The 11,381-nt window shown below is 66.3% G+C and overlaps 2 protein-coding genes across 5 annotated transcripts in view; one reads left to right on the forward strand and one right to left on the reverse strand.

Moving 5' to 3' along the window:
- Positions 1-4,567, forward strand: part of RUNDC3A (RUN domain containing 3A) — a 6,454-nt gene extending 1,887 nt beyond the window's left edge. Inside the window, exons 2-11 of one of the 2 annotated variants that reach the window (XM_027908881.1) lie at positions 741-856; positions 986-1,119; positions 1,516-1,601; positions 1,692-1,781; positions 1,874-1,954; positions 2,263-2,428; positions 2,615-2,772; positions 3,139-3,328; positions 3,467-3,573; positions 3,798-4,567. In XM_027908881.1, coding sequence (XP_027764682.1) covers positions 741-856; positions 986-1,119; positions 1,516-1,601; positions 1,692-1,781; positions 1,874-1,954; positions 2,263-2,428; positions 2,615-2,772; positions 3,139-3,328; positions 3,467-3,573; positions 3,798-4,005 — 1,336 coding nt within the window. In that variant the 3' untranslated portion in view covers positions 4,006-4,567. The remainder of the gene's footprint in view (positions 1-740; positions 857-985; positions 1,120-1,515; positions 1,602-1,691; positions 1,782-1,873; positions 1,955-2,262; positions 2,429-2,614; positions 2,773-3,138; positions 3,329-3,466; positions 3,574-3,797) is intronic. The other variant, XM_027908882.1, reaches the window with a different exon arrangement.
- A 348-nt stretch (positions 4,568-4,915) lies between these two features.
- SLC25A39 (solute carrier family 25 member 39) overlaps positions 4,916-11,381 on the reverse strand; it is a 7,522-nt gene continuing 1,056 nt past the window's right edge. Inside the window, exons 1-12 of one of the 3 annotated variants that reach the window (XM_027908875.1) lie at positions 11,131-11,236; positions 8,742-8,850; positions 8,600-8,659; positions 7,958-8,002; positions 7,233-7,342; positions 7,042-7,109; positions 6,796-6,920; positions 6,451-6,624; positions 6,235-6,344; positions 6,014-6,095; positions 5,840-5,920; positions 4,916-5,761 (exon numbers count right to left, since the gene is read on the reverse strand). In XM_027908875.1, the coding sequence (XP_027764676.1) occupies positions 5,643-5,761; positions 5,840-5,920; positions 6,014-6,095; positions 6,235-6,344; positions 6,451-6,624; positions 6,796-6,920; positions 7,042-7,109; positions 7,233-7,342; positions 7,958-8,002; positions 8,600-8,659; positions 8,742-8,838 (1,071 nt within the window). In that variant the 5' untranslated portion in view covers positions 8,839-8,850; positions 11,131-11,236 and the 3' untranslated portion in view covers positions 4,916-5,642. Of the gene's footprint in view, positions 5,762-5,839; positions 5,921-6,013; positions 6,096-6,234; positions 6,345-6,450; positions 6,625-6,795; positions 6,921-7,041; positions 7,110-7,232; positions 7,343-7,957; positions 8,003-8,599; positions 8,660-8,741; positions 8,851-11,130; positions 11,237-11,381 lie in introns of those variants that run through there. The other 2 variants (XM_027908874.1, XM_027908873.1) reach the window with 2 other exon arrangements.

Here is an 11,381-nt window from a genome sequence, read left to right on the forward strand (position 1 = left end):
GTGGCACAAGGCACCTCCAGACCCCCTGGATCTCCTCACCCATAGCACAGGGCAGGTCCAGACCCCTCTGTCACGACATGTGGACCCCCTGGATCTCCTCGCCATGGCACAGGGCACCTCCAGACCCCCTGGATCTTCCTCACCACGGCACAGGGGCAGCTCCAAACCCCACTGTCGTGGCACGGGGACCTCCAGGGCTCCTCGCCAGGGCACAGGGCACCTCCAGACCCCCTGAATTTCCTCACCACGGCACGAGGCAGGTCCACACCCCTCTGTCACGACGAGGCACCTTCCACTCGCCGTCAGAGGGATCCCCCAGTCGGCTGTGACCCACCAGACAAGGGTGGGGGGGTCCCCACCGAGCCAACACCTGCCCCGTCCTGCCGGGCTCGCCGTGTCCTCGGCATCGCAGTGCTGGGAGCACGAGCGGCCGGGCGGAAGGGGAAGCCATCACCGCCCGCGCACGGCCGGGGAGGAAGGGGCCTTTGTTCGCCCTTCCTGGCCACTTGCTCAGCGGGGAGCGGCGGCCGCCCCCTCGGGGTCCCTGGGGATGTGGGGACACGGGGGGTCAGCGAGCCACAGCCCAGCCCCGCTGCCCTCTTCCCGCTGCCGGGAGCGGGAGCCAACGGCTGGAAAAGCGTTTTGCTCCGGCGCTGAAACCCGGCCCGTGCCAGGGGGGCGGGTGATGGGTGGTGGGGGGTCTGTCCCCTCCCACCCTGCGACGCTCAAACCCCCGCCAGGTTCTCGGTGAAGACCCTCCTGGAGAAGTACACGGCGGACCCCATCGATGACTCCTCCGAGGAGTTCGTCAACTTCGCCGCCATCCTCGAGCAGATCCTCAGCCACCGCTTCAAAGGTAAGGGGGAGCGTCCCTGCCGCCACCCTTGTGCCTCGTGGTGGGTGGGGATGCCCACGGTGGCACCAGGGAGTGGTCAGGGGCTTTGCCAGCACAGCGGCCCCCACCACAGCCCCTCGGTGCCCGCAGGCCCCGTCAGCTGGTTCAGCTCCGATGGGCAGCGCGGGTTTTGGGATTACATCCGCCTGGCCTGCAGCAAGGTCCCCAACAACTGCGTCAGCAGCATCGAGAACATGGAGAACATCAGCACCTCCAGGGCCAAGGTCAGGAGGTCATTTCCTATTCTCGCCTCCCCTGCTTCCATTCACACCCTGTCCCTGGTACAGGGATCCATCCCCTTCCCATCCCCATCCCTATTCCTGTCCCATACTCATTCCCATCCCATCCCATCCCATCCCATCCCATCCCTCTCATCTCACTTCCATTCCCATCCCCTCTCTGCCCCCTGTAGGATCCCATGGGGTCACTGGGGTGCAACAGGAGCTGTGGGTCCCCATGGGATGGGGAAACAGGTCAAAACCCACTCCTGGGTGGGGAACCCCCCTCTGCTGGTTCCCAGAGTGCCAGGGGTGGGTGGGATTGTGGTGAGGGGCAGCTGTGGGGAGGGGGGGACGCAATGGCAGCCCCCCCTCAGGGCTGCCTGCGGCGCTGCCTTGCAGGGCCGGGCGTGGATCCGCGTGGCGCTGATGGAGAAGCGCATGTCCGAGTACATCTCCACGGCCCTGCGGGACACACGGACCACCAGGTGAGCACCCACGGCCACAGCCACGGCCATGCCTGCACTGGGCTCTGTGTGCCAGGGTGGGTTTTGGGGGTGCCACACGTTTCCCCGCAGGCGGTTTTACGACGACGGGGCCATCATGCTGCGGGAGGAGTCCACGGTGCTCACGGGGATGCTCATCGGGCTCAGTGCCATCGACTTCAGGTAGGGGTAGGTGACACAGTAGGACACAAGCCCTGGCTGACCCCCCTGGGGTGCCCTGACCCTCTGCTCCTTCTCCCACTGCCGCTGCTCAGCTTCTGCCTGAAGGGAGAGGTGATGGATGGTAAAACGCCCGTGGTCATCGACTACACGCCCTACCTGAAGTTCACACAGAGGTAAGAGCCTGGTGCCCTCCCTGGGGTTTTGGGGCGGGGGGGGGGGTTGTGGTCCCTTGGTGGGTTTTGGGGGATTTTAGGATCCCCCCATTTGGTCAGTTTGGGGGGCCCTGTGTGGTCCTCGGTGGTTTTTTGGGGTGCAGCAGGACCCACCTGCACCTGCACGTGCTGGGGGTCTGGGGGCTCCCTTAGTGGGTTTTTTTGGGGATCTCTGGGTCCCTTGGTGGGTTTTGTCTCTCCCCTGGCACCCCGAGGGGAGGCTCCCTGACTGTGTGACAGCCCCCACTGAGCCCCTGCACCCCCCCCAGCTACGACTACCTGAGCGAGGAGGAGGAGCGGGGCAGCGTGGAGAGCAGCACGAGCGAGGACAGCTCACCTGAACACCCCTACCTGCCCCTGGTCACCGACGAGGACAGTTGGTACAACAAGTGGCGCAAGATGGAGCAGAAATTCCGCATCGTTTACGCCCAGAAGGTACCGGGCTCTGGGATGGGGCTGTCAAGTTATAGGTCCCCCCGCTGCATTCTCCACTCCCACAGCCCAGTGGTGTCTGCAGACCTTCATCCCACTGCTGTGGTGACCCAGCATTGTCACCCTGAGTGGCCTTGGGGACATTGTGGTGGCAGCAGGGACACCAGTGGTGACAGTGGCCTCCCGCAGGGGTACCTGGAGGAGCTGGTGCGGCTGCGGGAGTCGCAGCTGAAGGACCTGGAGGCGGAGAACAAGCGGCTGAAGCTGCGGCTGGAGGAGGTGATGGTGCAGAACCAGCTGGAGAAGAGGGAGCTGGAGGGCGTCATCCTGGAGCTGCAGGAGCAGCTGTGAGTGGGGACCTGCTGCTGCTGTGGGGGCTCGGGGTGGGGGGTGGTCCCTGGAGCCTGGGTGCCCCAGGGGCTATGGGTGGTCCCCAGTGCCCCATCGATCCTGAGGGGCAGGGTGAGGGGTGGTCCCTGGCACCCCGTACACCCTGTGGGGTGTGATGGGTGTGGCATTCCCAGGGCCTGCGGGACACAGTGGGTCCCTGGTATCCCATTTGCCCCATGGGGTGTGATGGGTGGCAGGTCCCTGATGCCCAGGTGCCCCATATATCCCATAGGACAGGGAGGGTCCCCCGTGTCCCCTGTGCCCCGTGGGACGCAGTGGGTCCCCAATGCCCCACACGTCCCGTGGGCCGTGTCGCCTGGCAGGTCCCCGGCACCGGTGGCCGTGCCGGGTGCTGAGCACCCGCCTTTGCCGCAGGACGGGGCTGATCCCCTGCGAGAACCCACAGCTGGCCCAGCTCTCCAAGGAGATGGTGACCCCCCTGGTCAACCAGTGGCCCTCGCTGGGGACCCTCAACGGCAACGAGAGCGGCTCGGACAGCAAACTCTACAGGAGGTAACACCGTGCTGGGGGCAGAGCCCCCCCCGACCTGTGCCCAGCACCCTGCCCTGCCCCAGGGGAGGGGGGACGGGGCAGGGGACAGGGAGAAGGGCTGTGCCAGCCCCCGGGGGGCTCAGCGTCGTCCCTCTGCAGGCACAGCTTCGTGAGCACCGACCAGCTCTCGGCCGAGAACAGCCTCAGCTCCGACTCCCAGCGCCTGGGCGAGGGCAAGCGCGAAGGCGAGCCCTGGGGGCCCCTGGGTAAGACACCCCCTGCCCACCACAGGGTGCCCCCCCAGGGCTCAGCGTGGCCCCCCACACACACCCAGGCGTCTGAACCCTCCCAGCAGCCCCCTCCTCGTGGCAGGGGTGCTGTCCCAGCAGTGCAGGGACACCCAGAGGGGTGGTCCCCATGCCCCCGGGGCGGTGGCAGGGCTGTGGTGCGAGGCCGCTGTCCCCCCCATGACACCCCACTCTGCCCGCAGGGAAGGACCCCACGCCCTCCATGCTGGGGCTCTGCGGCTCCCTGGCCTCCCTGCCCAGCTGCAAGTCCCTGGCCAGCCTCAAGTCCAACGAGTGCCTGGTGAGCGACAGCACGGAAGCCAGCCCGACCCGCAGCCCCAGCTGAGGCCCCCGGCCCCCTCGCCGCCCCCTGGCCCGGCCGCCCGGCCCAGCATCGCGGCCCAGGACTGAGCTCGGCCCCCCCTCGCCGCCCCGGGACCCACGAGGGACTCGCCGAACCCACCGGGGAGGCTGGGGATGGGCAGCCCCCTCCCCATCTCGACATCCCACCCCCGGCTGTGCCTCCGCCCCCCCAGCCCGGACCCTGGCTGGAGACATGGACCCGTTGGGATGGGGGATGCAGGACTGGCACCCAGGCGAGCTGGGGATGGGGGGGATGAACTGTGCCATGGGGGGGACAGTGGGAGTGACAGCTGCTGGGGAGCAGGGGGGGGTCAGGGGCAGGCCCCCTCCAGGGATGAGGGTCTGGGCACAGCCCCGCTGTCTGTCCTGCTCAGCTCTCAGTGCCCACTTGGCCTTCCCCAGCCCTGCCCTGCTGTGGGGGGCTGCCTGTCCCCCACTGTGGGGATCAGCTGTCCCTCCTTGCTGCGGCATCCCCACGACAGGGGTAGGACTCCCCTTTCCCCTCCCCATCCTCCCCTGGGTTTTGGGTTGTTTTGGGTGTTTTTGGTTTTTATTTTGGCCCCATCTGCCTTGTTGGAGCAAAAGGAAATCAATAAACGCAGCAAGCAGAGCTGGCCTGTCACCCACCCCCCACTGCTGGGAGAGGGGGGGGGAACAGACCCCTTGTGCCCCCCCACCATGAGGTCCTGGCACAGGCACGGGTGCTGGGGAGGGTGCAGTGACCTCCTCCAGCTCACCTGGGCAGGGAGAGCACCTTTGGGACACCACAGGTCAGCAGGGATGGGGTATCCCCCTGCCCTATCAGCAGGGTGGTCCTGGGGTCCCTTACCCCCAGTAAAAGCCCAGCAAGGACCCAGGGGTGACAACATCGTGTCCACACAGCAGGGACATGGCTGACACCCCTGGGGCAGCCTTTCACAGCCCCCCCCGAACAGAGGGAGAAAAACCCTTCCACTACGAGACAAATTTTTCTTTTATTTAAGAAAATAAGAGGAATTGCCCCCCGTGAGTTCCAGGGGAAGGTGAGGGCAGTGCCCGCAGAGCTGGGGCAGGCCCCTGCAGTGAAGGGACAGGGCAGGGGGTGCCACCGTGCCCCCCAGTCCCCTGGAGCAGCAGCGAGGTCTGTCCCCATGCAGGGTCTGTGCGACCCAGGGTCTGGCAGGGGACAAGGACACCCCCAGTGAGAGGTCTGGAGGCGGGGAGAGGGTCCTGATGTGTCCCCATGCGGAGCTGGCAAGGGGAGGCTGTGCGTGAGTGATGGAGGAGGGGCAGACCCCGGGCAGAGCAGGGCTGGGGGGGCCGGGCAGGCAGAGAAGCCTCCGAGGTTTGGGGTTTGGTCCTCGCCAGAGCCCCATCTCCATCTCCTGCCAGGCCAAGTCTCCTGGGACACCCCATCCTTGCCAGAGTGTCCATAAATCCAGCAGCAGCAGCAGCAGCATCTGTCCAGCCCCAAGGGATGAGTGCGGGGGGGTCCATGTCCCCCACAGTGTCACAGCAGCAGGCACAGATGTCCCCCAGAGTGGCTGGGATTGCGAGTGGGGTCCTGGCTCCGTGCGTGGGGAGGCAGAGCGCGGGATGAAGGCACTTGGGCTCTGCACAGCCCAGCGTGGATCGCCGCTCCCGGCCGGAGCAGGGCTGGCACTGTCCCCTGGGCACGGCCACACGCAGCCCTGCCCCAGCCCTGCTCACAACCCCCGCAGCCGCCGCTCCTGGTTCAGCTTCTGGAAGAAGGTCTTGCCGAACTCGTAGGTGCTGATCATGATGGCGCAGGCAGGCGCCACCTTGATGACACGGGGCAGGAAGCCTGCAAGGACAGCACCGTCAGGGGTGACACCAGGGGCACCTGGAACCCCAGCACAGCCGGGCTGGGTCACGTCCTCACCTGCAAACAGCCCCCGGGTGCCAGACTCGGCGCGGATCCGCTGCATGAGCAGCCAGGTGGAGGAAGGCTTGGAGGCTGAGACTGTGGGGAGAGGAGAGCGGGTGAGGGTGTAGGGATGCCCATGGGGAGTCCTGGATGCCCCCCAGGCACCTGCCCACAGGCCTGGCCCCTCACCTGGGTGCACCTCGCTGTCTCCCAGCTCGATCTGCCGCTGGGTTTTGACCACGTCGAAGGGCAGCGTCAGCACCGCGGCCACCTGTGGGGTTGGCACCGGGCAGTGAGCCTGGACCTGGTGACAGCTCTGCCATCTGCGCCATCCCAGCCCATCCCTCCTCCCTCACTCCCCACAGGGACCATCCCCCCGCCTTGAGTGAGCCTCAGCACCCCAAACTCACCGTGCCAGAGATGGCCCCAGATGCGAAGCTGACCATGAACGTGGCCTCTTCCAGCCAGGCCTGCCTGCAGAGCCACGCCCTCACCAACTCGTAGTTAAACCAGTACAGAGCTTTAGGGGGGGAGAGGAGACACCAGTGCTACAACTGGACACTCTGGACACACCAACCCCCCTGGCCCTGGTTCCCTGCCACCTCCCAGTGCCACCACAGCCATACCCGAGAAGGGGACATCCCGCAGCACGGTGGGTCCCCAGCCTCTCCAGAGGGACAGCCAGCCATCCTGGGCCACTGCTGACTGGATGCAGACGCCCAGCTCGCGGTAGCTGAGCTGCCGGGACTGCATCTTGGTGCGGATCAGCTCCAAGGGGCTGATGACCGTCACAGCACCCACTGCAAGGAGGGGACAGCAGGAATCAGCTCTGCCCGCTCCAGCAGCTGTTCCGGAGCCATCGGCGCCGTGCTGGGAGAGCCCAGTGCCGAAACTGGGCACCAAGACCTGCCACGCTCTGCTGGCACCGCAGGGTGGGCACGGGGAGACCCCCAGAGGGGAGGGGTACTCACGCCTGGCGAGGGCCCCGGCCAGCAAGGGGATGTGGTGACCCCGACTTCCCGTCCGGGCGTGCAGGTAGTCCCGCAGCTGGTCGTAGGTGGTGAAGTAAATGACGGTGGCTGGCACAGCCATGACCCTGCGAGGAGCAGGAGGAGGGGTGTGAGGGGCACATGCACTCCCTGAGGGCCGGCAGGGGGGCTTGGGACTGGTGTCTGCGTGCCCAGGCGGGTGTTAGCACCCAGAATCCCCAAACTCACAGGGTGGGGGGCAAGCCGCTCCACAGGGACCTGATGCCCTCGTAGCGTGTGATCTTCACGAAGGCGTCCTGGGGAGAGAGTGGAGCACCAAGACAGGAGTTAGAGGGAGGAGATGGGCAAACACCTCCCCAGCAAACACCCCTCTGGCATGGGGAGGCCCCTGCCCACCCTGCTGTGCCCACAGCCCCTACCAGTGTGCCGGTGAAGTGGGTGGGGGCCTTGTACCAGGCGGTGCAGCCGTTGCCGTTCTGGCAGACGTACAGGTGGTCCATGAGCCCATTGCAGTAGAGGAAACACTTCCCTGAGGCAGGAAGCAATGGCAGCACTGTTAGACAGGAGACTCTTCTCCTCTGCCCCACACCCAGCACATCTGATCCCAAAGCCTTCCTTCCAGGAAGGAGCTAAACCCTCAGTGCTTGACCCCAGTGGGACCAGGCTAAGGCCAGGAGAGGGACAACCCTCCAGCAAGGGTCTGATCACAGTCAGACCCACAGGGTGAGGGACACTCAGCTCCACGGCAGGGAGGGGGTTTATGCCTTGCTTGGTCTTGGCTCTGCTGCCATGGCACAGTGGGGACACCATGGCCTTCCACTGTGCCCCCAAGCCAAGCAGAGGAACAGTGGAGATCCAAAGGGACTTTGACGTAGCAACAGTACAGGGAAGGGGAGCACAGACAGCCAGGCCTGTTGCACAACAGACCCCCCAGCAGACCCCACGGATGTGGCACAGCCAGCCCCAAAGCAGGGCTGCAGGAACAGCCTGGGCAGGGGGCAATGGCAGCCCCCAGGCCACAGGGATGTCCCTACAGCCAGAGGAGCCCGAGCTGCCACCAGTGGGAAAGCAAACTGGGATCAAGGTTTGGGAAAGCGAAGCCACTGGCAGCAGGAGCTGCCCGGAGCCCCCGGGCGTTACTCACATGTGGCCGGCTGAGCGCCCCAGGGCACTGCCTGTGCTGGCAAGGCTGAAACACACAATGGGGACACACTGAGAACGGCACCGGGACGTGACAGCTCCCAGGGCTGGGGCACACGCGTGTGCTGCAGCTCCGAGACGGGCAGTGGGAGAAGTCTGTGGGTGAGGGGGCTGGATGTCCCCACAGCCACTTCCCAAGCAGCCCCTACTGTCACCAAACCAGTCCCTTGGGCCCAGCCCGCTGTCCCCACAGGAGGGGGGCAGATGGAGGGCAGAGCCCATGGGGAGCAGTGTGGGGACTGGAGCAAAGGCAGTGGGGGGACAGCAGACAGCTGGAGTGGGGTGAGACCCTCTGCCCTGCTCCCTGGGGGGCTGGGGGCTGCCGGGCACAGCGCTGACCCCCTTCAGCACCAGGCTGTGGAGGGGGAAGGACAGAGCCAAGCACAAGCCCAGCTCCCCCAGCAGGGCCCCCCGAGCTCGTCAGGATGAGGGGCCCATGGTAACCTGCCACCTCGCAGTGGCCCCATGCTCTGGGGCTGAGACATCCCTGCCACTGGCTCTGCCAGCCAAGCCACCCCACAGGCTGCTCGCCAGCTGGCTGGGGGGGCTGGCTGGAGCCCCCCACCCTACCCTGAGCAAGGGTTACCTTTGGAGAACGGGGTCCTCTGGGCCTGCAGCCGGATCTTCACCACGTCCAGCGGCGTCACTGAAACAACACCACCCTTTAGCCATGACTCCCCCTGTGCTAGCCCCCCATCCTGCCCTGGCACCCACCCTGCGGTGCTCACCGAAGAGGGAGGTGAGGATGGCACCCGTCCCCGAGGCCAGCATCTGCTGCAGCGGCGTGATGCCCACGCCGGGGCTCGGTGACATCTTCTCAGCCATGGCACCGTCCCCCTGCAAGGCGTGGCGGGGGATGCTCGAGGCCAGGGGGGTCCCTGGCTCCCCTGGGAGCCCCCCCAGCATCCCCACTCCAGCAGTGTGAGGTCAGTGTCCCACCTGCACCGTGCTATCGGTGCTGCACAGGGTAGGAGAGGGCCCCCCATAATCGTGGTGGCCCGGGGAGGGGACAGGGACCGGCTCCCAGGGCTGGCCCAGCCCCGATAACACCCCCTTGGCCCCACGCTGGCAGCAGGCCCAGCCTGGCTGGAGAGGTGGGGACACTCCAGGCCAGCCTTCCACGTCCTTGGGGAGGGAGGACTCTCCCCTCCCTGCGCTTGGAAAATTAAGGACAGGAAGGAACAAAGTCCAAAGACCAGCCCCGGTTGGGAAGGCAGCAGAGCCCAGTGCACCCATGGGCAGACACCAGGGGAGGGAGGATCCCCCTCATGAGCTTCCAACAAGCTCCCCAAAAAGGGGTTGGGCATCTCAAACCTTCTGCCTGATTCCCCCCAAGGTTTGGCAAGGCTGCAGCCCCCAGAGCTGATGTGGTGCCTTCAGGAAGCAGGGGACACTGCACCCTTCCCGGGGAGGAGGACGCAGAAAATTGACTCCCAGCACGATCAGCACCAGCTGCTCCCTCCTGCCATGGCCTGGGGATGATCCTCATGCTGGGACAGGGCTGGGGCCGTGGCAGGAGGGTTTCCAAGCTTTGGGAACCTACAGGGTTTTTTAAAGCCAGGGAACGCAGCAAAAAACCTTCCCCATCTGACTCAGCAATTTGCAAGGTCAGAGGAGTCATAAATCTCTCGGTTACAGGCTCAGGGGTTGTCAGGTGCCCAAGGCTGCGAGTCAGGACAGGTCTGTCCTGAACCCACACGTGCCAACCCCACCAGCAGAGCTGGGGCTGTCCCCACACCCAGCCCCACCGGGAGCTGGGGCTGTCCTGAACCCACACACACACCTGTCCCACCAGGAGAGCTGGATCTGTCCCAGCCCCACCAAATCTGGGGCTTACCCTGGCAACACACACAGGCTCAGCCCCACCGGGAGAGCTGGATTCATCCTGGCACCACACTGGGAGAGCTGGGTCTGTCCCAGCACTCAGCCCCACGGGGAGCTGGGTTTATCCTGGCACCCGGCGTACACTGCCCCAACTGGGACCTGGGTGCTGTCTGGGACCTGTGCCCATCACGGGACGGCGCCGTGGCGCTCGCCCCACTGACCCCACAGCCGTTGCAAAACCGTGGGCAGGGCACTGGGGCCGGATCCTTCCCCCAGTCCCAGCCCTGCTGCTCAGTCTTACGCAAGCCGGGGGAAATCTCTCGCTCCCAGCCCTGCAGCACCTGATAAACTCACTTACTTATACATGACATGCGCCAGCACAGCCCCTCTGTTGGTGCCAGGGGAGTGAGGCACCTCCAGGGCTCCCTTCTCAGCTGGGAGCTGCTCCCTTATCCATCCAGGATAAAATAAGCCCCTAAATCCCCAGCCCAGAGCCCCCTGCTCAGCCTGGAGCGCTGCTGGGGCTGAGCACAGCGCAGTGATGATCAGGACAAAAAGGGGGAGAAACGAATATAAGTTAAGATGATCAATGCAAAGAACTCCCAAGGACAGGGGGCTCAAGGGGAGCTCAGGGGGCTCTTCCCGAGCTGGAAGGGCCCAGCTGGGCACTCTAGCCCTGAGCCAGAGGGAAATCCTGTTGGCAGATCCCCCAGTCCATCCCTGGGGGTGCCCAGAGAGAGGGCTCATCCTGCTGGGGGACAAACCAGTTTCCCCTGGAGCAGGGGATGATGCTGGAGCATCCCCCAGGGCTCACAGGGATCCAGCCGGGACCGCTGCCCCCGGGAGCCCCCCAGGGCAGGGGTAGCCCCCCCTACCTGTGGTCTGCACCCCTACCTGGGTGGGCCTGCAGCCCCCACTGCCCCTGGGGATCTCCCTTACCTTGGCTCTGTCCCCCTACCTGGGGTCTACAACCCCCCCGAGCTTGGAGCCCCCACCCCAAGGCTGTGTCCTCTCCCCCGGGCTTTGCAGCCCCCTCCAAGCACAGAATCCCCCTCCCCTGGCTCTACTCCCCCTCTCTCAGGGTCTGCAGCCACCCCAGTCCCGGTGCTTCCCCTCCCACCCTGGGAGGGGAGCCCGGGGGTCCCCGCAGCTGCCTCCTCCCCCATCACAGCCGCACGACCCCTGACACCGGGGGGAAACTGAGGCAGCGGACGGCGAGGGTGGGGAGGAATGTGCCGCGGGAAGAGGAGGAGGAGGAAGGGGTGCTGGGGGGGGGGGGGGGTCCCGCCCCACCTGCTCATTCCAGCCGGGCTGGGCTCGTCGCTGCTGCGGGACCGGGAGGCGGCGGAGCGGCCGCGGCGCCTTTAAGGAGCTCCATGGGCCCCGCGCGCCCTTCGCCGCGCGCCGGCCCCGCGCCGCACTTCCGCCCGCCCGCGCCGCGCACGCGCCCCGCGCGCCCCTGCGCCCCCTGCCGGCCCGCGGCGGGGACGGACGGGGGCGGGAACGCGCGTGGTGGTGGTGGTGGGGGGCGTCGGGCACGCGCC

The sequence above is a fragment of the Empidonax traillii genome, unplaced genomic scaffold (assembly GCF_003031625.1).
Source record: "Empidonax traillii isolate 1590-97213 ecotype Southwest subspecies unplaced genomic scaffold, ASM303162v1 scaffold1869:size106678, whole genome shotgun sequence".
Taxonomy (NCBI): Eukaryota; Metazoa; Chordata; class Aves; order Passeriformes; family Tyrannidae; genus Empidonax; species Empidonax traillii.